Source organism: Athene noctua, chromosome 36, assembly GCF_965140245.1.
Source record: "Athene noctua chromosome 36, bAthNoc1.hap1.1, whole genome shotgun sequence".
Taxonomy (NCBI): domain Eukaryota; kingdom Metazoa; phylum Chordata; class Aves; order Strigiformes; family Strigidae; genus Athene; species Athene noctua.
Window position 1 is genome coordinate 636,005 of NC_134072.1, and position 27,474 is coordinate 663,478.

The 27,474-nt window shown below is 60.7% G+C and overlaps 3 protein-coding genes across 8 annotated transcripts; all 3 read left to right on the forward strand.

The window, feature by feature from the left end:
• The first annotated feature begins 6 nt into the window (after positions 1–6).
• LOC141972891 (uncharacterized) lies at positions 7–9,608 on the forward strand. Of its 3 annotated transcripts, XM_074930953.1 has the most exons (13): positions 26–613; positions 739–5,140; positions 5,281–5,387; positions 5,535–5,684; positions 5,844–5,998; positions 6,294–6,441; positions 6,817–6,954; positions 7,060–7,236; positions 7,558–7,713; positions 8,102–8,203; positions 8,580–8,682; positions 8,840–8,899; positions 9,407–9,608. In XM_074930953.1, exons 2-13 carry the CDS (start codon positions 4,759–4,761, stop codon positions 9,538–9,540), a joined length of 1,812 nt encoding a protein of 603 aa, XP_074787054.1. In that variant the 5' UTR covers positions 26–613; positions 739–4,758; the 3' UTR covers positions 9,541–9,608. The 3 variants fall into 3 exon arrangements, with proteins under 3 accessions (XP_074787053.1, XP_074787054.1, XP_074787055.1); XM_074930952.1 differs by lacking the exon at positions 26–613 and adding an exon at positions 7–24 and having other exon boundaries at positions 6,817–7,236; XM_074930954.1 differs by having other exon boundaries at positions 739–853; positions 6,817–7,236.
• A 5,375-nt stretch (positions 9,609–14,983) lies between these two features.
• On the forward strand, positions 14,984–19,146 carry LOC141972889 (uncharacterized). 3 transcript variants are annotated; one of them, XM_074930944.1, is made up of 4 exons: positions 14,984–15,226; positions 15,407–15,542; positions 16,380–17,507; positions 18,106–19,146. In XM_074930944.1, exons 3-4 carry the CDS (start codon positions 17,439–17,441, stop codon positions 18,928–18,930), a joined length of 894 nt encoding a protein of 297 aa, XP_074787045.1. In that variant the 5' UTR covers positions 14,984–15,226; positions 15,407–15,542; positions 16,380–17,438; the 3' UTR covers positions 18,931–19,146. The 3 variants fall into 3 exon arrangements, with proteins under 3 accessions (XP_074787045.1, XP_074787046.1, XP_074787047.1); XM_074930945.1 differs by having other exon boundaries at positions 16,894–17,507; XM_074930946.1 differs by lacking the exons at positions 14,984–15,226; positions 15,407–15,542 and having other exon boundaries at positions 16,095–17,046; positions 17,262–17,507.
• Positions 19,147–19,206: 60 nt separating this feature from the next.
• LOC141972861 (uncharacterized) lies at positions 19,207–27,382 on the forward strand. Of its 2 annotated transcripts, XM_074930902.1 has the most exons (12): positions 19,207–22,914; positions 23,055–23,161; positions 23,309–23,458; positions 23,618–23,772; positions 24,068–24,215; positions 24,591–24,728; positions 24,834–25,010; positions 25,332–25,487; positions 25,876–25,977; positions 26,354–26,456; positions 26,614–26,673; positions 27,181–27,382. In XM_074930902.1, exons 1-12 carry the CDS (start codon positions 22,533–22,535, stop codon positions 27,312–27,314), a joined length of 1,812 nt encoding a protein of 603 aa, XP_074787003.1. In that variant the 5' UTR covers positions 19,207–22,532; the 3' UTR covers positions 27,315–27,382. The 2 variants fall into 2 exon arrangements, with proteins under 2 accessions (XP_074787003.1, XP_074787001.1); XM_074930900.1 differs by having other exon boundaries at positions 24,591–25,010.
• Positions 27,383–27,474: the final 92 nt, after the last annotated feature.

A 27,474-nucleotide genomic window follows, 5' to 3' on the forward strand; every position in this document is an offset into this window, starting at 1 on the left:
CGCTGGATACAGGCTGCAGAAGAGGTAAATTCCACGGCAAAAGCGGTCAGGAGAGAGAAACGGGTCTGTAAAGTACACAGCTTTGGGCAGAGGTTTGGATTTGAGCTGCATCAGAAATGTGGGAAGAGAGAAATCCTCTAGCCTGAGCTGTCCTCATCCAGCTTGGGAGGCTCCTGGTCACTGTAAATGGCCACTGCAAACTCTGAACTGTAGTGGGAAAAGGATTTCTCCCTTGGAGAGCAAGGCTCACACTGGGTACAATCCATTTCTGATCTAAAACTGGAGCTGGAAGGGATTTGTGTTGAACCCCGTGGAACAGCTGAAGGAGATAAAGCATAAAGCCTTTACCCTGGCGTCTGAAAGAAGTCTGATGCCAAGGAACGCCATTCCCGTGGCCTCAGGGAAATGGGATCGATTATTTCCTACGTTACCCTGATGAATCTGCCCATTCAGGTACCTCTTCCATCAAGGCTGCAGTTCAGAGCAATTTTATCCTCATAGAGCAGAGAGCTTCAGACTGACTTTGGCCTCGTGGCGGGTGGCTGTAGCGTGACTGGAGAGTGAGCGCGTCCTCCGTGAAGCTGCTGTAGGAGTCCCGTGATCCAGCCAGCAGGTGTATAAGAATTTGGGGAAAAATGCAGTTGGAATGATGTAGTTAGTGTCAGAAACTGTCACAGACCCTAAAAACTCTTGGTATTCTCGGAAGTTCTTACACGTAGTTAATGAACCTTTCCATAGGTCTGGGCACGGGGGACGATGCAGCGCCACCTCCTTGGTCACGTGGATTCCTGGACCACGAAGGTCAGAAACGTCGGTCCCGTCTGGGGCCGAGACGTCCCGTCCCTGTGACAAGGTTTGGTTTTCCTTGCTGGAACCCAGATTGCTAAATTGGTATTTCTGCAGTATTTCTAACTCACTCTCCCGGGCTCAAAGCGTGGAAAATTCCAACCCAAAGGCTGGGTTTTTTCTGACTGTCCCGAGCAGCGTAATAAAAGCAAAAGGAAAAACCTCGATCTTAGTTAGCAACAGCCCTTGCTGGAGCAGGGCAGAGTGAATTGCACACGGTGGCAAAATAGTTAGGAAACTGAGGTTTGGATTGTCCCTTCACTCACAGCACCTATCAGGTCTAAAGTTGTGCCTGTGTGTTTTTTGTGGGGTTTTTTTGTTTGTTTTTTAATAAGAGTGGTGAAAAGCAAAGAGGAGTATGAGATTCATGCCAGATTGCTGAGCCTCTGTTCCTAAACCCAGGGCCAGGATGCTTCAGTTCCCAACTGCTGTTACCTACAAAGTCCACGTGGAGTGTTTATCAGCTTCTGGATTTCCTCAGACAAATGTGAGAGGGAGTGTCCTCATCAAAATACAAATTCCCTTTATGGTGGAGGGCTGTGCTTCATCGTACCCCTTCCCTCACGGTTCAGAAAAGCTTCAGAAAGAAAAGCTTTATCTGATACTTTCTAGAGATGTGTTTTCCTGACTCCTTTATTTGAATTTTCTGGTCTTTTAGACCTCTAGTCTTTTAGACCTTTTAGTCCATTTCTACACTGAATTTTCTGGTCTCTTAGAAAGTATTAGAGAGTCACTGAAACTCCACCTGACTTGATACTCTAATTGAATTCCTTTTCTCCTTGGCTGGCTTTAGTATTTCTGTTGTTAAGCTCCTTTGTGACTGTAACAGTGATGCTGGAGGTGAAGGAGGAGGCCGCCAAATTGAGGGGGTCAGGGTTGCAGGAGCACCTCTGGGGAGCTCGGGAGCAGGCAGCTGCCCTGTGTCAGGCGTCAAGCGAGGGGGCAGAAGGGGCTTGGCTGAGCAGGGACCTGCTCGCTGAGCTGCAGAGCAAAAGGAATTGCACCCTCTCTGGGAGCAAGGTCAGGCTTGGCAGGAAGGGGCAGAGCCGTGGCTCGCACACACAGGGAGGAGAGAGGAGAGGCCAAGGCTCGGTTAGAGCTGGGAGCGGCCAGTGATGTGTCTGACAACAAGAAGGGATTTTTAAGTAGGACTGTAGCCAGAGGAGCTCTGAAGAAAACATCCGAGTGACACTTGTTGAGGATGGTCACCTGACAGAGAGGTGTGGGGAGACATCGGCCTGTCAGCCCTGCACAGCCCCTGAGCAGCAGCGGGGCTTTGATGAGAAACAGGCCTTGGGAGAGAGATCAGAAACTGCTGAGTTGTGCCGAGGTGTCAGGGAAAAACAAGGGACAGCTGCCACCCCGAGCTGTGGGACAGTGCTGAACCGTGAGGAGTTCCCGCCGCGGGAACAGCGCCTGAGCGAGCAGGGGATCGGTCTGCACAGCGTGTGAGAGTGGTCTGGTGCCGGTAGGAGAGAAGGTTGAGAGCTGCCTAATTGCTGGTTTGCTAATTGTGAAGTAAGAGCTTTGGCGAGAGCATAAGCAGGTACTATTGTAAGGATAAAGGTCTTTCCTTCTGCACTTCAGTGGAGATCCGTGCCTCGGTTGCCACATGTGGGAGGTTTGACTGAGCAGGGCCGGCCTGCTTGGCAGATCCTCTGGGACTGACGGGCCAGGCGGCTTTTGCTAAATGCACGTCCCAGGGTTTGAAAGTTCCACCCCGCAGTGCTCTCGGGGCACTTTCAGCAGCCGTTGTACCGCTCCATTTCCCAGAGGCTGGCGCAGGACCGGGGATGTGACGCACCCCCTCAGGGCCGTGTTCTTTGGCCCAAGTGTCTGTGAGGCCGTTTTGGAAATGAGTCCCATTGTCTGATTCGATCCTTTTTGGGGTGCCGTGTCACCACAAGACTTGCTTCTCAAGGCCTCAAATATTGTTCCAGGCAGGGGCATGAGGCACGGCATAAGTTTCCAACCAACCAGTGGCTGCTTCCACCATTGTAAGCACACAGGGTTTGTCGTGCCGAGTTTGCGGGAGCGTGATATAATCAGTGTGCCAGGCCTCCCCATATTTATATTTTAACCATGGTCCCCTGTACCAAAGGGGCTTTAACCGTTTGGTTCTTGATGGCAGCACACGTCTCACATTCATGGACCACCTGTGCAGTAACATCCAGGGTTAAGTCCACCCCTCGGTCACTTGCCCGTCTCTGTGTTCCATCTCTGCCCTGATGGCCTGAGGAGTCAAGGGCCCAGCGAGCCAGAAATTGTTCACCCTTATGCTGCCGGTCCAGATCCACTCGAGCCACCGTGATCTCAGTCCACCTGTTGGTTGTTCTGATGTTCTTCAGTGGCCCGGCTCTCGGGTACGTGAGCACCTACACGCCGTACTTTCACAGCCAGGTTCTCTACCCCAGCAGCAGTACCTCGCCCTCACCCAGCAGCCCAGACGGGTTTGCCTCTCGCTGCCCGTGGCCCCATTCCCACTGCTGTGACCACCCCCACAGCGCATTTGCCACCCCCCACGAGTCAGTGCAGACAGAGCACTGGCCACCTTTCTCACTCGGCGGTAGCCAAGGCCAGCTGGATGGCTTTCACCTCTGCACACTGACTCGGGAGGCACGGGCCAGGCCCCAGCACGTTGCAGTGAGCTGGGTCTCTGGAATTACCTGGGTGACACCATACCTTTTCCAAATATTTGACTAGTTTTTCGGGATTCTGCGCCTGTTTGGGAGTGAAGTTCCAATACACCGGCGGTGCCACTGTCCTGGGCACTTGCCCGTGCTGTCCCACACCCCCAGCCACTCAGAATTCTCCAGCCTTGGGGTAGATCTCCGGGTGATGCTCTTCAATAGCTGCTTAACCCTGAACAAAGCCTGAACCACACGTGGGAACACACTGGCTCCCAGCAGTAAGATGACCACGTTAGTTGGATATTCAAAATTCCCCAAGTTCTCAAACACAGTTGTAAGTAGCCTCAGGACTGACAACTTCATCGTGCCATCGATCAGTGTTACACAGCTCAGCAGAACAAAAATCTTAACCCAGCTCCCACGGGCGGTGAGCAGCAGCAGGGGGACGATAGACAGCAAATGAGGTGATGAAATTTTAAGGCGCCAAGTGATGGACATTATGCCCAGCAATTGATAAGCCAATGTAATGAATGCTTTAACCAATGGTTATGACACCCTGACCCCATCTGCCGTTATCTCGACCCTTCGAGCCCCTCGCTGGGCCCCAAAAAGGACTCTGGTGGTTTGAACTCGGTCGGAGCCAAACACCACGCAGCGCTCGGTCACCCTCCCCCCGTCGGGGGAACGGGGGAAGAGAGTGGAGGGACACAAGGAAAGATCGTAGGTTGAGATTAAAACCCACCAGTTTAGGGATTGTAATAAAACACTAACAATAATAGAAAGTACAGATGGGTGATGCACAAGGCGATTGCTCAGCACCCACCGACCGATACCCAGCCCGCTCCCAGCCAGCGACCCCGACAGAACGGAGATCCTCCCGCCGTCAGAAAACTGGAAGCAGGAGAGAGCGCACCTGCTTTGTATCCTGAGCATAACGTCACGGGATGGGGAACACTCCAATGGCCACTCTGGGCCTGGCACTCCGGCTGTGCCCCTCCCAGCTGGAGAAAATGAACTCTATCCCAGCTGAACCCAGGACACTCTTGTAGCAGATTAAAGCTACTCTGCGAGTGCGGGAGAGAACGGGACAGGGGCGAGCAAACGCCTCAGGTGACCGCCAGGGAGAGTCGGGGCAGGCTGGAGTGTTTCTGTCGCGACCAAAGCAGAAGGCCCGGGGGCTGTGCCGGGGTGTGTGAACCCTCTGGGACCAGCCGGGGGGTACAGGAAGGCGCTGAGGGGACATGGTGGGGGCCTGGGGGCACCTCGAGAGCAGCCATGGCCCATGGTCCCCATCCCCCGCAGGGGAACCCCTGCCCCGCCCGGCCTGGGTGACGCGTCACAATGTGACCCCTTTGTGACATCGCTCCGTGTCACCCCCGGCACCGTATCTGAGCAGCGCAGCCCCGCAGGGTCTGACAAGTCGGGGAAGGGACAGGGCAGGAGCGCAGCGAGGAGACGCCTGAGCACAGCCTGTCTTTCCCCACCGCCCCCGGCGTTTAAGCTGAACCCCCCCCGGTCCCTCAACCACTTCCCTCCATTTTTGAAGATGGCAGAGAGACCCCCCAGCAGCCCCAGGGTGGTTTGGGAGGAGGTGGAGGCTCCCCAGGAGAGCAGCTCTCCTCCAGAGCCCCACGAGGTGTCCATGGTCCAGCCCCTGCAGATGGGTGAGTAGACGGCTCCCCGGGGCGGGCTCGATGCCGGGACCCCGTTCCCTCGGCGTGGGGCCATTTAAAGCTCTTCGCCGCCCGGGAGGCTCGTTGGCGAGGGTGGCGTGTCCTACCGACTCTTCCCTGTTTCCCTGTAGGCGAGACACTGCCGGAGGAGGAGCCAGAGCTCACAGAGCTCCAACCAGGGTGCGATTCTGAGAGCACCTCGTTGCTTTCTTGGCTTGACAGCAGCGACATGACAAAGGTAATGAGCTCCCCCCTCGCAGGGACCCTTGTCCGTGGCATCAGCTTGTGCGAGCAAAGGGACCCAGGGACGGTTGAGCTGATCAGCCGTGCAGCACCGTCGGCGTGCTCAGAGTGACACGTCTTCCCCCCATCCCTCTTCCCGTAGGTGTTTGGCAAATACCTCCGGCCTTCTCAGAGGACGGACATTCTCCTCGTGGCCATCGAGGCCTTGACGTCAGACGATGTCCAGGACAGGCAGAAGGGCATAGATGTCGTGTACATGGCCGTGAGGGACCCCGCGTCCTGGCTGGCGGATGTAAGTGCCCCGTGGCTGGACCGTCCTCCTGTGTCAAGACGTGTCAAGCCTTGTTCTTCCCTCCTGCCCTAACCCGGCTCTCTCAGGCACCCCAAACCATTTCAAGGCAGCAGGGAGGGGTGGGAACGGCAGCACCATCCTTACCCATGTCCCCTCCAGGTGCTAGAAATCATGAGATACATCCACAAATATGTGGAGCACGTCCGCACGGAGCCAGCCCGCAAGAGCCTGGACTCACTGCTGCTGGTGTTGACAGACTGGAGCCCCAGGGAGACGGTCAGGAGCCTCTTGAGGATCTCTCCAACGTGTGACAGGTACCGGCCCCGAGAGCCTTGAGGGCTCGTTCCCCACGGGGAGAGTGGCCCAGAGACTCTCCGGCTGCCAGACCCACGGAAAACTGCAGGATATCTATCCCCGAGGGGCAGGGCTCTCCATCCCACCACGCTTCCCCCTGCAGCCAGAGCCGGCCCAAGCAGAGCCCCTGCCCCATGGGAACAGAACCTCACCCCCCTCTGCCTCCGCGGGCACCCCGAAATGAGGGGGTGGGCAGGGCCGGGCTCCGGAGGAGCCGAGGCAGCTCTGCTGAGCGAGTTGGCTCTGGCTCCGCAGGGCGGCCATGGCCATGTGGGAGGTGCTGATCTCCGTGCGCTGGGCTTTGTGGAGCGTCTTGTTGCAGCTGGTCGACGTGCTGCAGGACCGGCGGCTGCGCAGGGTGTTCAGCTCTGCCACGGAGGACGCCTGCATCTACCCCATGATTGTGAGTGACCCACGCCCAGCCCCAGCGCTCTGCCTTCCTCCTCCTCCACCTCCTCCTCCTTCCCCTGCTCAGCACCAGCCAGACCCCTGTGCCACACGCTCGGGCCCACCCCACGCTGGTTTGGCCCCACCAAGCCTGTCCCGGCACAGGCAGCCTCTGCCCTCCCCCCTGCCTGCATCCCCCTGCCCAGCTCCGCAGCCTGGAGACCCCGGGAAGGGGCAGAAACCAGAGTCAAGGCGGTTGCTGGTCCTGGGTCAGAGACGTGGGGACTCTGAGGTGGCCGCAGGGGGAGAGGAGACCCTTGCCATGGAGCGTGCTGGTGGGGGGCGAGGGAGCCCTACAGCTCTGCTGGTCTCACCACTGTCTCCATTTTAGCTCCTGCTCTGCACTGACATTCATGAGGCGGATTTTGCTGCCCTCTATGAAACCCAGAGGTACCTGAGGCGTCCCAGCCCGGTGATGCTCTCGCTGGTGCTCACGGGCCTCGTCATGCTCTCGAAAACACCTGGAACGGTGAGTGGGGGGTCGGCAAGGGGAGCCACATCGGCAGCCGGGGGCTGGGGCGGTGGGGGGCGTCTTTCACCGCTTCACAAAAAGCCAACGGTGTGTTTCGTACAGGCCAGAAAAATGTCAGTGCTGCTGCCAGACATACTGGAGACCCTGACGGACGCCAACGCCGATGTCAAGAGCAAGGCTCTGGTGCTGTTCATCAATGTGATGGGTCACATGAAGAGGGAGGAGGCCGACCTCATCTCCCCGAAGCTGGTGGAGAAGCTCCTGCCCCTCTTCGATGACGTAAGGCTGCCATGGGAGCCTGAGCCGAGGCGATGGCTGCAATGTGGCTGCCTTTGAGCGCGGCCATGCGGGAAGCATTTGGGCAGGGCTCCCCCCTTACTCCTCTTGCGTAGCCTTTGGGGGCTCTTCCCCTCCCCGCTCCTCTTCCGCGGCCTTTCAGGGCTCCGGGGCCGTTGAGCCGCAGCTGCGGGACTGGCCGACGGCTCCTGGTTCAGGATCCGACCCCGGAGCAGCTCCTCTCCGCCGGCCACGCTAACGCCCCTGCTCCCCGTGGGCGAGGAGCAGCTGGTGCTGAGCTGCCTCTGTCCTCCTCCCTGCCAGGAGTGCAGCCGGGTGCGGGAGCTCTCCATCAGCCTCTTCAGAGATATCATGAAGACTGCAGTGGGGAGAAACAAGAAAAAAATGGTGAAGACAGTGCAGAGTAACCTGATCCCACTGTACTTCCATACCAGCGACCAGGTCGAGAGCGTGGCCAAGGTGCAGTGACAGCGAGTGGTGTCGCGGGGAGGGGCGTGCTGACACCACGGGGGTGGCCTGGGCCTGAGGGACAATGGGAACGTGTGTCACCGCGGGGTCCCGCTGCACTGGTCCCCGTGCTGCAGAGCTGGAGGGGGAGGTGGCGTCGCCCCGGCCCACAGGAAGGGTCCCTGCAGCCCCAGCACGAGCAGGGCCAGAGAACCTGGCACAGACAGTTCCCTGCTCAGTCGGGGCCGGCTCCCAGAGCGCGGGATGGCCCCAGCAATGAAGGGGAGCCAATCCCGGGATCACCCCGTGCCCCCAGCTCAAAGCCAGGCTCAGAGCAGGAGGATGCCAGCTCTCCTTCCCTGGGCTCTGGTGCCATCTCCCAGCCTCTCCTTCTCCGCAGGCTTCCTGGGACACCCTCAGCGCCTGTGGAGACTTCCTGGGCTGGAGGAGGCTCAGCTCCGCGGCCGAGACGGGGCAGACGCACCTGATCGGAGACTGCTTGGTGAGGACACCCCCCAAACCCCCGGGCCGGGCTGGACGGGGGCTGCAGCCGTGCCTGGGGGGGCTGTGCCGCTCTGCATCGCCGCCCTGCCCCAGCCCCGCTGCTCCAGCTGCAGCCTCCTTCCCTGCCCTCCAGCACGCAGCCCCCAGGGGCTCTTCTCCAGGAGAGCCCGGCCCAGCTGGGCCCTGGCAGCGGGACGGAGGGGTCTCGGCACCCCCAGCCCCCTCTGCCTGCGGCTCTCTCTGGCCCCCAGCCCCACGGGGCTCCCGGCTGGGAGACGGGACTCACTGGGAGGGAGCGGGGGTGCTGGCGGGAGGGACTGGTCCGGACGGCTGCGGAGGGTCCGTACCAGCCCCGTGCCCTTGTGCTCCCTCAGATAACGCACAAGAGGAACAGCGTGGACGAGTATCTGCGCCAGAGCCTGCCCTACGTGGAGAACCCTCAGGCCACCGTGCGGGAGGCGGCCGTCAGGTTCATCGGTGAGTCCCCGGACCCATTTCGGGCCACCCAGCCCCAGTCCCCACTGGTGGGCTCGCTGGGGGCCTTGATGGGTCCCAGAGCCCTCGGGTGCTGTCCTTGCCGGGGGACAGCCCTGCCCAGGGGGAGCAGAGCTCTGACATCAGTTCTGTGCCCCAGGGCTTGCTGTGCGGCGCCGGAGTACCCTCAGCCAGGAGAGGGTGTGGCAGATCTGCAACAGTGAGTAGGGGACAGCCTGGGCAGGAAAATGCTCCAGGGGCAGACGAGCAGTTTCAGAAAGTTGTTTGTGTCTTAACACATAGGTTAGCATATCTCTTTAGTAAAGTCTTGAAATTGGAGGAATTTTGTTTCCTCACCAAAAAGGAAGGGAATCTGTGGGGGAAGGACAGCCGTCTCTGTCCTGCCCCTTGCCAGGAGGCTGATGATGTCCAGACTCCACGCTGGGATGCTCAGATCAATACACGGGCTCGCTGAGGCCACACACAACTCTAGACCAGCTCGAACAGCAAACAAAAAAATGACTCTGTGGCCTGGCCCAGTCCTGAGCCCCTCTGTGTGTCGGGGGCACACGGGTCACTCCTGAGCAGCAGCTTCAGCCGCTCCGGGTGTCTCACCGGCTCCTCCTGGCAGGGAAGGAGATGGCTGGGGCTGGCATGGGCTGGGGGGGCCCTGGGGGGCCCTGCGGGCACTGGGGGCTCACGGCTGCTCTGCTCCCTTCTCTCGCAGCGCTCCTGCCCTTGAGGAAAGACTCGGAACTCTCCGTCAGGGCCCTGGCAGCCGAGACCGTCTCCAGCCTGACCACAGAGCAGAGTCTGACATCAAGATGGAGCCTGCGGTCGCTGTGCTGCTGGCTCTGCTGAGCCTCCGAGCGACAGAACGCTCTGGAAAAAGGCCGTACTGGAATAATGAGGTTTTTAAATAAAGCTGCAGCCACAAGCCGCTGGGACTCCATAGCGTCCTTCCCACAGGGACCCCCCTGAGTGTGCTGAGCAGTGTCCCCCCCGGCCTCTACCGCTGCCCCCAGGACCGCGCACCCACATCCAGCCCAGATAGGAGGAGGAGGAGGAGGAGGAGGAGGAGGAGGAGGGAAGCTTTAGCCCATCCTGCCCCTCCCGAGGCACCTCAGGGCACGAAAAGGCACCCGTGCACCCAGCTGGCACGTCACCATTTGTCCCAGCACCAAAATCCTCTCTTGTACTGGGGAGCTGGGCTGGTTTTGACTGGGCACTGCTTAGTTGCTAGACCATTCTGGGGTCCAAAGAGAATTTGGGGGCAAAAGTGGGGGCTTTTGGGGGTGCTGGTGCAGATTTGGGGGTAAAACTGGGGGATTTTGAGATTCAGGATAGGTTTGGGGATGAAAAATAGGAATTTTGGGGGTGCTGAGGCTGATTTGCTGTCAAACTGGGAAAATCTGGGATCCAAAGAGGGAGATTTGGGAGTCAGAAATGGGAGATTTGGGGGTCAAACGTGGACATTTTGTGGTAAAATTGGGGGATTTGATGGTGAAACATGGATCCTGCGGCCATGCATGGTTTTGGGGTGAGAAGGGGCTTTGGGGGTCTCACCCCGCAGCACCCAGGTGAGGGTGGCCCTGGTGACAGTGGCAGCACCGTCCCCCACCCCCACGGCCTGGAGGACCACCCGGGTGGTCAGGGCGCCCATCAGGGTCTGTACAGAGCCTGCCCAGTGCTCCCAGTCACCCCCACCTGCCCCACCCCCCCTCCCAGCTACTTCCCAGTCCTTCTCTTTAACCCCCAGACACCTCCCAGTAGTCCCCCACCACATTCAATTACCAGTGACCCCCAGTTCATCTCAGTGCTTCCAGTCACCCCACCTACAGCACCTCCCTCCCAGTTACCTCCCAGTCTCTCCCAGCATCGCCCTGGCTCCTCCCAGCGGCCCCCAACCACCTTCCAGTGTCTCCAGTCCTCTCCCATCCCAGTGCTCAGTTACCTCTCAGTCCCCCCAGGTCCCTCCTAGTAGCCCCCAGCTGCATCCCAGTGCCCTCCAGTGCCCTCCCAGCACCCCTTCTGGTGACCCCCATCCCTCTCCCAGTTCCTCCCAGTAGCACCTGCAGTGCCTCCCAGCACTGGTACTGGAGTCAGTCAGGGCTGACACGCTCAGGGTACAACTGAGGCAGCAGAAGCTGCTGAGGGGGGACACACGGAGGGGGGGTCAGATACCACTGGGACCCCCAGAGACCCCAAATCACCCCTGTGGCCGCTCCAAACCCCATTTCCCCCCCTCTGCCCTGGTCCCTCCAAAACCCCCTTAGCCCCCGCCCAGATCCCACTGGCCCCCCAGTTCTCCATTTTCCCCTCAAGATTCCAACAGTCTCCCCGGAACCGGCGGCGAAGGGGGAGCCGGAGCGGGGTGAAGTGAAGGGGCACGGCGGGGGGGCACTGGCACTGGGGGGGGTCAGTGGGAGCTGGAGGGAGAGGGGCCGGGAACTGGCAGCTGCTGGTTTTAATGGAGCTGGTCCCACCCCAATCCCACCCGCAGGTGCCACCAACACCAGTTTAGCCACAGGCTGGACACTGGGGGCAGTGGTGGTGCCAGGGGACGTGGCCGTGGGCACCGGGCTGGGGCCGAAGGTGAGCGCCTGGGGGGCAGGGGGACAGCGTGGGGCATAATCCTCTGTCCTCAGTGGGATTCCCTTGGCAAAAAGAAGTGACACTTGCAAAGGTCACCGGGAGTTCAAAAACTCTCTTTCTAAGTTTGTTTCGCTTCATGGGTAAAGAACACCTGAGCAGCGCCGGCACTGCCCCGCACACAAAGCCCTGCGAAGTCACGACAAAGAAATTAATTGCAGGCTTTGAGCAGGAAACTCATCGGGCAGCCCCACAGCTGAGCTCCTGTTTGACCTCATCTCAAAGCCCTGAGACACAGAAAGGCTTAAAACAGTTGCCAGGGAGGCCCCGGAGCTCTGAACCACAGAGTCTCCCTGTGACAGCCCCTGCAAGGGAAGGTCACCGAGGGCCTCGTGCCAGGTCTCTCTCACTCTCCACTAACAGGAACAGCTCGGACAAAGCGAACCCGCAGCGCTCTCCAGAAGCTTCTCAACCCCTGGGGGGTTTTCAGTAGCATTTGGACAGAGATCTTTGAGGTGGTCTTTCTCGGTTGAAGATTGCATCCCGTGAACGTCAGTGAGTTAAGGATCCCTTACCATGCTCCTGGGCTGGCAGCAAAGCCCCGTCTCCCCGCCCCAAGGCGCAGCAAAGCCGCGGGTTCTCTCCCACAATCCAGCGTAACCTGCCAGCGCCCCCCACCAACACCACACGGCAGGGAACTGGCAAACAGAGGAGCAGAACACGACCGGGTTCTGCTTTCAACACGACACTGCAAACTGTACCCGTGATCACACAAACGACCGGCTGTGCTGTTGTAACACCGGAGCAGAGAAACAACGCTTAACATTGGAGTTCCTTCCGCAAGAGAGGAAAGAGAGCTCTGGATGCAGCCTTCTCTTCAGCGCCCCCTCCCCTTCTTCAAGGAACAGAAATGCAAGAAACAGCAATTGATACAGAGAAATGATTACTTGTTTTGAGATTTATTTACTTATTCACTTATAGAAAACTGCTTAGCAAGTTATTTACTTACAGCAAGTTATAGTACTTTTTTAATATTGCTGAGAATCCTGCTTGCCCAGACTGTTCTGTGGAATTTACCAAGGACCAGGAGTCATCAAAACGAAGCAGTTCTCTGTGAAAATCTACCAAGGATTACAATGTTCAACAAATTACTATACTTTTGGCCTTGAGTAACAGCTGGCTCTAACTAGTTGGAATTTTACTAACGAGTAACGATAGCCATATACGAATGGTAGAAGTTCTATTGGTTCTCTTCGATAAGACAGAAAGTAAACCGTCTGATAAACACTCTTGTTATTCAAGAACTTGGCCAAGAGAATCTGCGCATGCTCCGGGGAAAAGCACAAGATGAGAAAGACTCTGAGCCTTCCTCCCAAAGTCCCCCGGAGACGACCACCAGGAGGCAATGTGCAGGTGCAAAGATGACATAACCTGCTGGCATCTGCCTTTCTAACTAACCCAGCCCTACTCATGCGTATGTACGTTTGGGTTATGTACCCCAATGAATACGGATATCCACACTCGATGAGTTTTTGGTAAAACGTGTGGTGGGTGTGCAAGCTTTGTGGAGGAATCCCCTTGCACCCTGGCTGGAGTAAACCTACCTGCTTTATAACTCTACTCGAGTTTTAGAGTCTTTTTTCCGTGAATCACCTCGACCTTCAAAGGGAGAGGCTAAAAAACCACAAACCTTTTTCCTGAGTAAGGACAAAGAGCTTCAGATCAACCAGTTTCCATCTGAGGCGGGAAAGAAACAATCTGTTGGTCCGTGATCCATTTGTCAGTGGAGTCTGTTCCAGGTTACACCACCTCCTGCTGCCAGGTCAAACACCATTATGCCCGGGACTAACACGCAGTAAAACAGTAATGTTTGGACTAATACTAGAGAAGAGACAATTCCCAAGGGCAAAAACAATTCAGACCCCGAGTTCACAGGCTTGGAGGGACCGGCCAGACCTACTTCAGTACCCAGACTGTCCTAAAGTCAGGCCTCAAGCCAAGAGCAGCTCAAGACTGGGGGACAAGTGGTAGGGACAGAACAGAGAACCAAACCCAAGGCCAAAACACTCTGAGCACTCGACATGGTATTTCCCAAGAGTCACGACGTTACTTTCCCCAAATTCTTCCACTTCAGAAAAAATCACCTCCATGGAGCTTTGAACAAACAAAAGCAGCCACCTAATACCTTCTCTGCTCCCCCACCGCCTCCTCCAGAAGGCGCCTGATGGTCACAAAGCCACCGACCCTGCCAGTCCACGTTTATTTCAGGCAGCCGGTCTGATACAGCCAGGAATCCTGTGCAACGAGAGAGACACAATTACAGACAGCAGCTGCTACTGCAACGCAAAGCGCAGTTCAGCAGAGTGAAGGCAGGGAGATCTCAAAGCAGGAACCAAGTCCTGCGCGGATGATGCAAAATAAGCGCACAGCTCACCTCTGAGCTTCACGTGGGTTGGACTCTGCCATTAAGGCGGCTTTTGTCTCAAAGTTCCAGTCACACAGTGTCCTTACAGAACAGCAAGGAGTAAAGAATAGAATACAGTAGGAAAACGTTTGGGAAAAGACCCTAAAAGATCAGGCCGAGCACTGCTGTTTTCCGTTAAAGAAAACAACCAAAGCCGCCGGGCAGTCAAGCTGCTTTCTGCAGGCTGGACACGGCCTTTAGGACTGTTCTGCAGCAGCCTGAGGTTTAGCCCCGTATATCCCTCTTACCCTTCGGCTCACGGAGGATCAGCCGCAGAACAAAGGGATTCACTGCCAGAAACCGGGGAGCTCTCATCATTAACCTTCCTGGGAACCCCGTGGCCACCTGCCACCCGGCTTATGGCCGGTGTCCCACGCAGCACACGGCCATCGAGAAATCCCTCGGTTCTCCCCGGGAAAGACCGTTTGTGGCACGTCAGGCCACGTTTCTGGGGCTCGCTAGGGCAGTACAGAGTGCGAGCAAAAACCAGTCTCAGCTCAAGCCTGCTCCTTATCACCCTCCCCTGAAAAAAACAGCCCCCACACGCCCAACCAGCAACAAAACCAGCAGCACCCGCACCGCCAGCCGTGTGCCCGCCCAAGAACACTGCAGGAGACCGGCAGCGCTGCCAGAAACTGTGGCAGGGCCGTGCAAAGCCGCGGCCGCTCACGGCGCGTTAAGGAGCACGCGAACCCGCCGAAGGAAACCGCCGGGAGAGGGCGGCTGCAAACCCCAAACGGACAGACAGCCCCGCAGGACGGAGATCCCCCTCGCTGCTCCGCCTTCAACAGCCCAGCCGAGCCCGAGACAGGTCTGGCGGCGTTGCCTCCCCCGCCGCGGCCGAGGCCGCACGCCCCGAGCTCAGGGCCCGCGCAGGAGGCACCGGCTCCCCCGGGAGCCCCCGCCGGTTCTTCCCCCGGCACCCGCCCGCCCGCTCAGCCCCGCTGCCGGCTCCCCCGCCCCGCCGGGACGAGCGGCCGGGCCCGAAGCCCCCCCGCCCCCCTCCCCGGGCCCAGGCGCCGGCGGCCCCGGCCGGGCCCTTCCCGCGCCGCGCGGTACCTGCACGCGCCGCCGCCGGCGGCAAGAGCGTCCCGGGGCGGGGCGGGGCCGGGGGAGCTCCGGCAAGGACCCCGCGACAGGTGCCCGTCCCAGCGCCTGACCCGCGCCGGCGCGCTGCGGCGGTGCCGCGGGCGGGCGCGCGGGCGGCAGCCGGCGGTCAGAGGGACGCCCCGGGCAGGGCAGGACCCCGCCGGAAGCCGCGGCTCTGAGGAGAAGCCGGGGCCGGCGCCAGCCCCGGGCAGGGCCGTGCGGCCGCGCTCCCGCTCCGAAATCAACCCTTGCTCTTCCTCCTTGACCCGCGCAGGCTGCGTGCGCCGGGAGGGGCCGGTGCTGGGCCCTGCGGGCGCGGCCCGTGCGGCGCGGAAACACCCTTTGGAGAGCGCAGGAGAAGGCGCGTGGAGCGCTGGCTGGCCCTGCCCCGCAGGAAATAAGGTCTGTTCGTGTCGTTATTCTTCGGGCGGGCGGGGGGGGTATGGGGGCAGGGCCCTGGGGAGGGGTGTGAGGCGGTGGGGGGTGCGTTGGGGTTTGTTGAGGGGTTTTCAGGGGGGCCGGGGGGGTGTTTTTTTCCAGGCGCTACTTGTCGGGCGTGTCACAGCGTTGCTCTTCCCGCAGGTCCGCCAGGTGGCGGTTCACCGCCACGAAGCGCTGCCTTAAGCAATTCAGACTTTGCACGGCGAGAGGATTTGTACCGCCCGGCGCTGCGTCCAGAGCGGGGGTGCAGGGACCGTGGTGGAGCGAGGGCGTTTGGGTGAGCGGCTGCAAATGAACTGTGCAGCAGGGAGCGGGGACGGGGAAGGGCTCTGAGCCCTGGTGAGGCCGCCCCTCGATTGCTGGGTTCAGTTTTGGGCCCCTCACCCCAAAAAGGCCCTTGAATGACTCGAGGGTGTCCAGAGAAGGGCAGCGGAGCTGGTGCAGGGTCTGGAGCACAGTTCTGCTGGAGAGCGGCTGGGGGAACTGGGGGGGTTCAGTCTGGAGAAGAGGAGGCTGAGGGGAGACCTCCTGGCCCTCTGCAACTCCCTGCCAGGAGGGAGCAGAGTGCTGGGTTTAAGCTTCTTGAGTCAAGGACCCAGCGCCAGGCCCAGAGGGAATGGCCTCAAGCTGCCCAGGGCAGGGTCAGGCTGGCTCTGAGGAAGGATTTCTTTGCAGAAGGGGCTGTTGGGCGTTGGAATGGGCTGCCCAGGGCAGGGGGGGAGTCCCCGGGATCCCTGGAGGGGTTGAAGAGTCGGGTTGACCCAGCGCTGAGGGATCTGGTGGTGTTGGGAACGGTCAGGGTGAGGTTCATGGTTGGGCTGCGTAGTGGTAAGGCATTAGCTGTTTTTTTCCATCTGCTTAGCCACAGGGGTGTGGTGCTCAGATCACAGCTAACCCTTGCAGGAGGTTAACCTCCACGGGAAAAGAGAGCACAAACGCCAATATGGTGGATGCTATCTGTTCGGTTTATTAACTGCGCAATTGCTTTATATACCCCTTTCTGTACATCGCGAGATCTTTAGTTCCCTGTTCTTTCCGTGTATCACGAGATCTTTTCATGTGCCTCTGTTTTTCCCGTACATCGCAAGATCATCTGAGCGCCTCCCCCTTACAGGGCTGGAGGAGCTTCAAGGGCTTTTCCAAATGAGATGACCCTGTGATTCTGTGATTGAAGTTCACTGCCATCCCCTGTCTCAGAAATTCTTCTCTTCTGGTTCCAATCCTTGCTTCAGTTTCAGGGTGGTCATCTTCATCTTTCTTCCACACAATGTAATCTCACCCAAATCTGGGAAAGACTTCAAGATGTTCTAATGAAAAGCTTAGGTAGAGTGAGCAGTTTCTATGTCCTGAGTTGTCTTAATGTAGCAAACCCCCTGTGTTTAGTCAATTCCCCCTCCTTTGTTAAAACTGCCTCCATAGGATTAGCTTGGCTGGGTTTTAAGCCAGCCTTGGGTCGGGACTATACAAGAAGCAGGCTAAGAACTTCTTCAGAGGGGGAGGACTCAGCGTCTCCTCCCCAAGCGGGAGCGGGCAGGATCCATCCCAAAGCACCATCCCTGCTCAGGGCCAGCTCCAGCTCTTCCCTCTCCCGTCCTCACCCTTCAGTCCTTCCTTCTCTTCTGTTCCAGGGTGTCCGAATTCCCGCCCTCCTCGGCTGCTTCGACGCTGTCTCCAGACAGATCCAGGTTGCAGAGGAGGCCGTGACTATCCACAGGTCTTTTGCCTGGCCAGAAACCCCGTCATGTTCCGCAGCCTGACGGACAGCAAGGCCTACCTACCCGGTAAGAGGGCGGATTAAGCCCCAGTTGGCTCCGCGGTCATCGTGTCCCTTCCCTGGGGCTGAGAACTCCTCGGAAGCGACTCCCCCTCTACGGAGCAGAGCCAAAAATTTGGGGGTTTTGTCTTTCTGGGCGAGGCAACGATTGTTTCGCCTAGGGAAGCGCCCGTGGAAGGGCCACTGGCTGAACGTCTCCGTCCCTCTCGTGTTTTTTTTCAGGCAACAAGGAGCTGGAGCCCCTCAATACTCCAAGGTGGCCGCAGCCGCCTCGGTGTCCCGGCAGCAAGCGGAGGGCTGCATCCAGGGCACCATGTCCCTCCTGTCTTACTGCCTGGGGAAGGGGGAGATGTCCTGAGGGACACTGGGGTGCTCCTCACTGAAGGCAAGACAGTACAAATGGAGTTCTACTGCGACTGCCTGGAGACGATGTCTGGGAAGGAGAACTTGGAACAAGAGATTTTCAAGGTGAGCTGCTGCCTGGGGAGGTTGAGTGACCCGGGAGCTCTGTCCTGCCAGGGGGGTTGTGCTGTGCCCGCTGCAGGGGCTGCAGAGCCAGGGGCAGTGGCCGTGGCCCAAGCGGCGGGTGTCCCCGTGGGGCTCTGGCGCCTGTGACGTCACAGAGGAGAAGTCCCCGAGGGTGTCACCGGGGTGCCAGGCGGCAGCACCCGCTGCAGTCTGGCTCAGGCCAGCGGTGAGTGAGGGCGGCGGGGGGAAGGCTGGGCCGGCCGAAGGCCGGGGCAGAAGCTCTGGCCCCGAGGGGGGTTTCTCCAGCGGGGGCGAGGGCGCAGCCGCTGCGGGGAGCGCCTGGGGCAGGGCAGGTGCCGCCCTCGGGGCTGGGCGCAGGGCTGCGGGGGCTGCCAGCCACGGCCAGTGCCCGGGGGCTGCGGGGAGACGTCCCCGTCCCTGCAGCGCTCACCGCCCTCACCCTTAGTGCCTCCCAGCTCCCTCGGCCCCTCTCCCAGCCGGCCCCAGCCCCGGCACGTTCTCCCCTGCTGCCCCAGCCGCCATCTCCCTCCCAGCCAGCCCCACTGAGCCCCTTCTCTCCCTCCTCCTCCTCCTGCAGACCATGGCTGTGGGCATCATCTGCATCCTGACCCTGCTGAGCGTCGCGCGATACTCTCTGAGGGAGGGTGACCGGGAGGATGCGGACATGCAAGAGCTCCTGCGGCAGCGTCAGGAGCAGCTGAGGCAGGAGGTGACCAGCCTGCTGACAAAGATGGCGCAGAGGAGGCAGGAGCGGTGCAGCTTCGCTGCGGAAGGCGTGCTCCTCGCTGCTGGCTGGCACTGGTGGCTCTGGGCCCCCGCCGAAGCCCTGCTCCTGCTCTTGGGGCTCCGCCGGCTGCGCAGGCAGAGCAGCGCTGACGGCGACAGCGGCAGCCAGCGGGGAAGCGCCAGCGACGCCGAGGAGCGGAGAGAGCGGGAGGAAGACTGCGAGGGCAGAGCAGAGCCCGGTGCCACTCTGCGTGCAGACAAGACTCTGGAGAAGGCGGGGAGCTCCGCTGCGCCTGCCAAGCAAGCCCGGCCCAAGAACTCCTTCCTGACGGGGCCGCGTCCAGCCTCGGGCCGGGGCAGCGCCTACGAGTGCCCCCAGACGAAGATCCGCAAGCGCCCGCTGCTCGCGCCCCCGAGCCCACCCCTTGGGCACAGCGTCCGCCAGCGCTGGGCACCGCGGGGGATCTGCCGGCGACGCGCTGCTGCACCCCCGGGAGCTCCTGACGGGGAACGTGCTGCGCCGCCGCCTCTGCCCCGGGAGCAGCTGAACGGCAGCCGGGTCCCCGCTGCCCGCGCAGCCTCTGCCCCGCTCCGCCGGGATGCTCCTCCAGCTCGGAGGCGCGTGAGGGGGTCCCTAAATACCCCAGAGAAATATTATATTATTGTGAATAAATAGATAAATTGCCAGAAGTGAGGTTGTGTCAAGAAACCCCGTGGCCGTGAGCGTCTGGGCAGCACTGGGTTGGGGGATGTCAGCCCTTGGCTCCAGCTCCGCTCTGCAACAAACAGATGAAGTTTGGGGTTGGATTCCCCTTCGCAGGGGTTACACTTGAGACCTTTAGAGCCTCCTTCCCTCCTCCCTCTTCTCCCGGGGGTCTGCACGGCCCCTCCTCCCCGGCTCCCTTCCCACGCCCCGACCACACTCCCCCCTCCCCAAATTGCCAAATCCCCAAGCCCCCAGCTACTCCCTGAGGGCGAGGCAGGAGCAGACCCGCGGGCTGGAGCCGGCGGCGAAGGGGGAGCCGGAGCGGGGTGAAGTGAAGGGGCACGGCGGGGGGGCACTGGCACTGGGGGGGTCAGTGGGAGCTGGAGGGAGAGGGGCCGGGAACTGGCAGCTGCTGGTTTTAGTGGAGCTGGTCCCACCCCGAGCCCTGCCCTCCCCTGGGCAGGGAGGGGGCAAAGGGTCGGATAATGGTGGGGCTTGTACCAGTGGGTGTGCAAAGGTTGGGGCTTGTGTAAAGGCTTGTGCGAGCTTTTAGGGGAAGATGGAGGAGGATGGGGTGGAGAAGGAAGATGAGGATAAGGAATAGTGACAAAAATGCTGGGAGCTGCGAAGGCCCAGAAAGCCAAGCCCTCCCCTTCTCAGGGGCTTGTGCGAGCTTTGGCCTGGGGAAAGGCTCGTGCAACGTTTGGGACTTGTACAAACGCCTGTGCAAAGTTCAGTGCTTGTGCAAAGGCCTGTGCGAAGCTCAGGCTTGTACAAACCCACGTGCCATGTCTGGGGCTGGGGCAAATGCGGGGGCAATGCCCCGGACTTGTGCAAAGCCCCGTTTGCACAAGTGCAGAGCCCCGGCGCGGGTGCAAGAACCCCAGGACGCGGAGGGACAGGGCTGCACTGCGGGGCACTGGGCGGCTGCGGGGCACTGGGAGTTCATTGGGTTATTAACAGCGTGCGGGTGCAGGTATTAACAGGGGGTCCCCGGGGGGGGCAGCCCAGGAAGGGGGACCCAGGGCCCTTGGTGGACATCGAGGGGCACCCAGGTCACACCCCGGTATCCCCCACCCCAAGGGGTCCTACCAAGCTCACTGGGGGGCACTGGGAAGTATTGGGAAAGGGAAATGGGGAAAGTGGGGGACATCCACGGACACTCTGGGCACCCCCAAGCCACCCTCTTTGTTCACCATAGAGGCATCACGGGACACTGGGAGGGGCCACGGGGACAGTGGGGCACCCCCAGGCCACCCCCCATCCCCATACAGGGGTCCAAGGAACACGTGGGGACCTCCAAGTCACATGGTGACGCTGCACCCCCCACGCACTTGAGGACACTGGAGACACCCAGGACACCCCCTGACCCATAGAGGGGTGCCAGGAGACTGGGAGACACTGGGAGGGACACTGGGGGACCCTCAAGCAAACCCCCATCCCCACAGAGAGGTCCTGGGTACTTGGGAACAATGCGGGGCACAGAGGGACAGCAGAGAACCCCCAGGACACCCCCTGTCTCCATAGAGAGGTCCCAGGATACCCGGGGGTGATACAGGGACATTGGGGGAAGCCCCAGGCCACCCCCTGTCCCCAGCACCAGGGTCCCAGTAGGGTCACTGGGCAGACCGGGGGCACTGTGCCCCCACCCAGAGGTCCTGCTGGCTTTCCCAGCAGAGGACGGGGGTGCTTGTGGACTGTCCCACGCTCCGACTGGGGAGGGATGGTGGGGGAGGTGGGGGCTGAGGGGGACAGTTGGGGTCCTGGGGTGGGGGCACCCATGGGGGTGTCACTGCTGGGGCAGGGACACCACGCTGTCCTGCTGGACGCTGCCGCTGACAGTGACACTGGGGATCGCAGGTGCCACCAACACCAGTTTGGCCACGGGCTGGACGTTGGGGACAGTGGTGGTGCCAGGGGACGTGGCCGTGGGCACCGGGCTGGGGCCGAAGGTGAGCGCCTGGGGGGCAGGGGGACAGCGTGGGGCATAATCCTCTGTCCTCAGTGGGATTCCCTTGGCAAAAAGAAGTGACACTTGCAAAGGTCACCGGGAGTTCAAAAACTCTCTTTCTAAGTTTGTTTCGCTTCATGGGTAAAGAACACCTGAGCAGCGCCGGCACTGCCCCGCACACAAAGCCCTGCGAAGTCACGACAAAGAAATTAATTGCAGGCTTTGAGCAGGAAACTCATCGGGCAGCCCCACAGCTGAGCTCCTGTTTGACCTCATCTCAAAGCCCTGAGACACAGAAAGGCTTAAAACAGTTGCCAGGGAGGCCCCGGAGCTCTGAACCACAGAGTCTCCCTGTGACAGCCCCTGCAAGGGAAGGTCACCGAGGGCCTCGTGCCCAGGTCTCTCTCACTCTCCACTAACAGGAACAGCTCGGACAAAGCGAACCCGCAGCGCTCTCCAGAAGCTTCTCAACCCCTGGGGGGTTTTTAATAGGATTTTGACACACCCCCAGCCACAAATAATTCTCCAGCCTTGGGGTAGATCTCCGGGTGATGCTCTTCAATAGCTGCTTAACCCTGAACAAAGCCTGAACCACACGTGGGAACACACTGGCTCTCAGCAGTAAGATGACCACGTTAGTTGGATATTCAAAATTCCCCGAGTTCTCAAACACAGTTGTAAGTAGCCTCAGGACTGACAACTTCATCGCGCCTCCGATCAATGTTACGCAGCTCAGCAGAACAAAAATCTTAACCCAGCTCCCACGGGCGGTGAGCAGCAGCAGGGGGACGATAGACAGCAAATGAGGTGATGAAATTTTAAGGCGCCAAGTGATGGACATTATGCCCAGCAATTGATAAGCCAATGTAATGAATGCTTTAACCAATGGTTATGACACCCTGACCCCATCTGCCGTTATCTCGACCCTTCGAGCCCCTCGCTGGGCCCCAAAAAGGACTCTGGTGGTTTGAACTCGGTCGGAGCCAAACACCACGCAGCGCTCGGTCACCCTCCCCCCGTCGGGGGAACGGGGGAAGAGAGTGGAGGGACACAAGGAAAGATCGTAGGTTGAGATTAAAACCCACCAGTTTAGGGATTGTAATAAAACACAATAATAGAAAGTACAGATGGGTGATGCACAAGGCGATTGCTCAGCACCCACCGACCGATACCCAGCCCGCTCCCAGCCAGCGACCCCGACAGAACGGAGATCCTCCCGCCGTCAGAAAACTGGAAGCAGGAGAGAGCGCACCTGCTTTATATCCTGAGCATAACGTCACGGGATGGGGAACACTCCAATGGCCACTCTGGGCCTGGCACTCCGGCTGTGCCCCTCCCAGCTGGAGAAAATGAACTCTATCCCAGCTGAACCCAGGACACTCTTGTAGCAGATTAAAGCTACTCTGCGAGTGCGGGAGAGAACGGGACAGGGGCGAGCAAACGCCTCAGGTGACCGCCAGGGAGAGTCGGGGCAGGCTGGAGTGTTTCTGTCGCGACCAAAGCAGAAGGCCCGGGGGCTGTGCCGGGGTGTGTGAACCCTCTGGGACCAGCCGGGGGGTACAGGAAGGCGCTGAGGGGACATGGTGGGGGCCTGGGGGCACCTCGAGAGCAGCCATGGCCCATGGTCCCCATCCCCCGCAGGGGAACCCCTGCCCCGCCCGGCCTGGGTGACGCGTCACAATGTGACCCCTTTGTGACATCGCTCCGTGTCACCCCCGGCACCGTATCTGAGCAGCGCAGCCCCGCAGGGTCTGACAAGTCGGGGAAGGGACAGGGCAGGAGCGCAGCGAGGAGACGCCTGAGCACAGCCTGTCTTTCCCCACCGCCCCCGGCGTTTAAGCTGAACCCCCCCCGGTCCCTCAACCACTTCCCTCCATTTTTGAAGATGGCAGAGAGACCCCCCAGCAGCCCCAGGGTGGTTTGGGAGGAGGTGGAGGCTCCCCAGGAGAGCAGCTCTCCTCCAGAGCCCCACGAGGTGTCCATGGTCCAGCCCCTGCAGATGGGTGAGTAGACGGCTCCCCGGGGCGGGCTCGATGCCGGGACCCCGTTCCCTCGGCGTGGGGCCATTTAAAGCTCTTCGCCGCCCGGGAGGCTCGTTGGCGAGGGTGGCGTGTCCTACCGACTCTTCCCTGTTTCCCTGTAGGCGAGACACTGCCGGAGGAGGAGCCAGAGCTCACAGAGCTCCAACCAGGGTGCGATTCTGAGAGCACCTCGTTGCTTTCTTGGCTTGACAGCAGCGACATGACAAAGGTAATGAGCTCCCCCCTCGCAGGGACCCTTGTCCGTGGCATCAGCTTGTGCGAGCAAAGGGACCCAGGGACGGTTGAGCTGATCAGCCGTGCAGCACCGTCGGCGTGCTCAGAGTGACACGTCTTCCCCCCATCCCTCTTCCCGTAGGTGTTTGGCAAATACCTCCGGCCTTCTCAGAGGACGGACATTCTCCTCGTGGCCATCGAGGCCTTGACGTCAGACGATGTCCAGGACAGGCAGAAGGGCATAGATGTCGTGTACATGGCCGTGAGGGACCCCGCGTCCTGGCTGGCGGATGTAAGTGCCCCGTGGCTGGACCGTCCTCCTGTGTCAAGACGTGTCAAGCCTTGTTCTTCCCTCCTGCCCTAACCCGGCTCTCTCAGGCACCCCAAACCATTTCAAGGCAGCAGGGAGGGGTGGGAACGGCAGCACCATCCTTACCCATGTCCCCTCCAGGTGCTAGAAATCATGAGATACATCCACAAATATGTGGAGCACGTCCGCACGGAGCCAGCCCGCAAGAGCCTGGACTCACTGCTGCTGGTGTTGACAGACTGGAGCCCCAGGGAGACGGTCAGGAGCCTCTTGAGGATCTCTCCAACGTGTGACAGGTACCGGCCCCGAGAGCCTTGAGGGCTCGTTCCCCACGGGGAGAGTGGCCCAGAGACTCTCCGGCTGCCAGACCCACGGAAAACTGCAGGATATCTATCCCCGAGGGGCAGGGCTCTCCATCCCACCACGCTTCCCCCTGCAGCCAGAGCCGGCCCAAGCAGAGCCCCTGCCCCATGGGAACAGAACCTCACCCCCCTCTGCCTCCGCGGGCACCCCGAAATGAGGGGGTGGGCAGGGCCGGGCTCCGGAGGAGCCGAGGCAGCTCTGCTGAGCGAGTTGGCTCTGGCTCCGCAGGGCGGCCATGGCCATGTGGGAGGTGCTGATCTCCGTGCGCTGGGCTTTGTGGAGCGTCTTGTTGCAGCTGGTCGACGTGCTGCAGGACCGGCGGCTGCGCAGGGTGTTCAGCTCTGCCACGGAGGACGCCTGCATCTACCCCATGATTGTGAGTGACCCACGCCCAGCCCCAGCGCTCTGCCTTCCTCCTCCTCCACCTCCTCCTCCTTCCCCTGCTCAGCACCAGCCAGACCCCTGTGCCACACGCTCGGGCCCACCCCACGCTGGTTTGGCCCCACCAAGCCTGTCCCGGCACAGGCAGCCTCTGCCCTCCCCCCTGCCTGCATCCCCCTGCCCAGCTCCGCAGCCTGGAGACCCCGGGAAGGGGCAGAAACCAGAGTCAAGGCGGTTGCTGGTCCTGGGTCAGAGACGTGGGGACTCTGAGGTGGCCGCAGGGGGAGAGGAGACCCTTGCCATGGAGCGTGCTGGTGGGGGGCGAGGGAGCCCTACAGCTCTGCTGGTCTCACCACTGTCTCCATTTTAGCTCCTGCTCTGCACTGACATTCATGAGGCGGATTTTGCTGCCCTCTATGAAACCCAGAGGTACCTGAGGCGTCCCAGCCCGGTGATGCTCTCGCTGGTGCTCACGGGCCTCGTCATGCTCTCGAAAACACCTGGAACGGTGAGTGGGGGGTCGGCAAGGGGAGCCACATCGGCAGCCGGGGGCTGGGGCGGTGGGGGGCGTCTTTCACCGCTTCACAAACAGGCAACGGTGTGTTTCGTACAGGCCAGAAAAATGTCAGTGCTGCTGCCAGACATACTGGAGACCCTGACGGACGCCAACGCCGATGTCAAGAGCAAGGCTCTGGTGCTGTTCATCAATGTGATGGGTCACATGAAGAGGGAGGAGGCCGACCTCATCTCCCCGAAGCTGGTGGAGAAGCTCCTGCCCCTCTTCGATGACGTAAGGCTGCCATGGGAGCCTGAGCCGAGGCGATGGCTGCAACGTGGCTGCCTTTGAGCGCGGCCATGCGGGAAGCATTTGGGCAGGGCTCCCCCCTTACTCCTCTTGCGTAGCCTTTGGGGGCTCTTCCCCTCCCCGCTCCTCTTCCGCGGCCTTTCAGGGCTCCGGGGCCGTTGAGCCGCAGCTGCGGGACTGGCCGACGGCTCCTGGTTCAGGATCCGACCCCGGAGCAGCTCCTCTCCGCCGGCCACGCTAACGCCCCTGCTCCCCGTGGGCGAGGAGCAGCTGGTGCTGAGCTGCCTCTGTCCTCCTCCCTGCCAGGAGTGCAGCCGGGTGCGGGAGCTCTCCATCAGCCTCTTCAGAGATATCATGAAGACTGCAGTGGGGAGAAACAAGAAAAAAATGGTGAAGACAGTGCAGAGTAACCTGATCCCACTGTACTTCCATACCAGCGACCAGGTCGAGAGCGTGGCCAAGGTGCAGTGACAGCGAGTGGTGTCGCGGGGAGGGGCGTGCTGACACCACGGGGGTGGCCTGGGCCTGAGGGACAATGGGAACGTGTGTCACCGCGGGGTCCCGCTGCACTGGTCCCCGTGCTGCAGAGCTGGAGGGGGAGGTGGCGTCGCCCCGGCCCACAGGAAGGGTCCCTGCAGCCCCAGCACGAGCAGGGCCAGAGAACCTGGCACAGACAGTTCCCTGCTCAGTCGGGGCCGGCTCCCAGAGCGCGGGATGGCCCCAGCAATGAAGGGGAGCCAATCCCGGGATCACCCCGTGCCCCCAGCTCAAAGCCAGGCTCAGAGCAGGAGGATGCCAGCTCTCCTTCCCTGGGCTCTGGTGCCATCTCCCAGCCTCTCCTTCTCCGCAGGCTTCCTGGGACACCCTCAGCGCCTGTGGAGACTTCCTGGGCTGGAGGAGGCTCAGCTCCGCGGCCGAGACGGGGCAGACGCACCTGATCGGAGACTGCTTGGTGAGGACACCCCCCAAACCCCCGGGCCGGGCTGGACGGGGGCTGCAGCCGTGCCTGGGGGGGCTGTGCCGCTCTGCATCGCCGCCCTGCCCCAGCCCCGCTGCTCCAGCTGCAGCCTCCTTCCCTGCCCTCCAGCACGCAGCCCCCAGGGGCTCTTCTCCAGGAGAGCCCGGCCCAGCTGGGCCCTGGCAGCGGGACGGAGGGGTCTCGGCACCCCCAGCCCCCTCTGCCTGCGGCTCTCTCTGGCCCCCAGCCCCACGGGGCTCCCGGCTGGGAGACGGGACTCACTGGGAGGGAGCGGGGGTGCTGGCGGGAGGGACTGGTCCGGACGGCTGCGGAGGGTCCGTACCAGCCCCGTGCCCTTGTGCTCCCTCAGATAACGCACAAGAGGAACAGCGTGGACGAGTATCTGCGCCAGAGCCTGCCCTACGTGGAGAACCCTCAGGCCACCGTGCGGGAGGCGGCCGTCAGGTTCATCGGTGAGTCCCCGGACCCATTTCGGGCCACCCAGCCCCAGTCCCCACTGGTGGGCTCGCTGGGGGCCTTGATGGGTCCCAGAGCCCTCGGGTGCTGTCCTTGCCGGGGGACAGCCCTGCCCAGGGGGAGCAGAGCTCTGACATCAGTTCTGTGCCCCAGGGCTTGCTGTGCGGCGCCGGAGTACCCTCAGCCAGGAGAGGGTGTGGCAGATCTGCAACAGTGAGTAGGGGACAGCCTGGGCAGGAAAATGCTCCAGGGGCAGACGAGCAGTTTCAGAAAGTTGTTTGTGTCTTAACACATAGGTTAGCATATCTCTTTAGTAAAGTCTTGAAATTGGAGGAATTTTGTTTCCTCACCAAAAAGGAAGGGAATCTGTGGGGGAAGGACAGCCGTCTCTGTCCTGCCCCTTGCCAGGAGGCTGATGATGTCCAGACTCCACGCTGGGATGCTCAGATCAATACACGGGCTCGCTGAGGCCACACACAACTCTAGACCAGCTCGAACAGCAAACAAAAAAATGACTCTGTGGCCTGGCCCAGTCCTGAGCCCCTCTGTGTGTCGGGGGCACACGGGTCACTCCTGAGCAGCAGCTTCAGCCGCTCCGGGTGTCTCACCGGCTCCTCCTGGCAGGGAAGGAGATGGCTGGGGCTGGCATGGGCTGGGGGGGCCCTGGGGGGCCCTGCGGGCACTGGGGGCTCACGGCTGCTCTGCTCCCTTCTCTCGCAGCGCTCCTGCCCTTGAGGAAAGACTCGGAACTCTCCGTCAGGGCCCTGGCAGCCGAGACCGTCTCCAGCCTGACCACAGAGCAGAGTCTGACATCAAGATGGAGCCTGCGGTCGCTGTGCTGCTGGCTCTGCTGAGCCTCCGAGCGACAGAACGCTCTGGAAAAAGGCCGTACTGGAATAATGAGGTTTTTAAATAAAGCTGCAGCCACAAGCCGCTGGGACTCCATAGCGTCCTTCCCACAGGGACCCCCCTGAGTGTGCTGAGCAGTGTCCCCCCCGGCCTCTACCGCTGCCC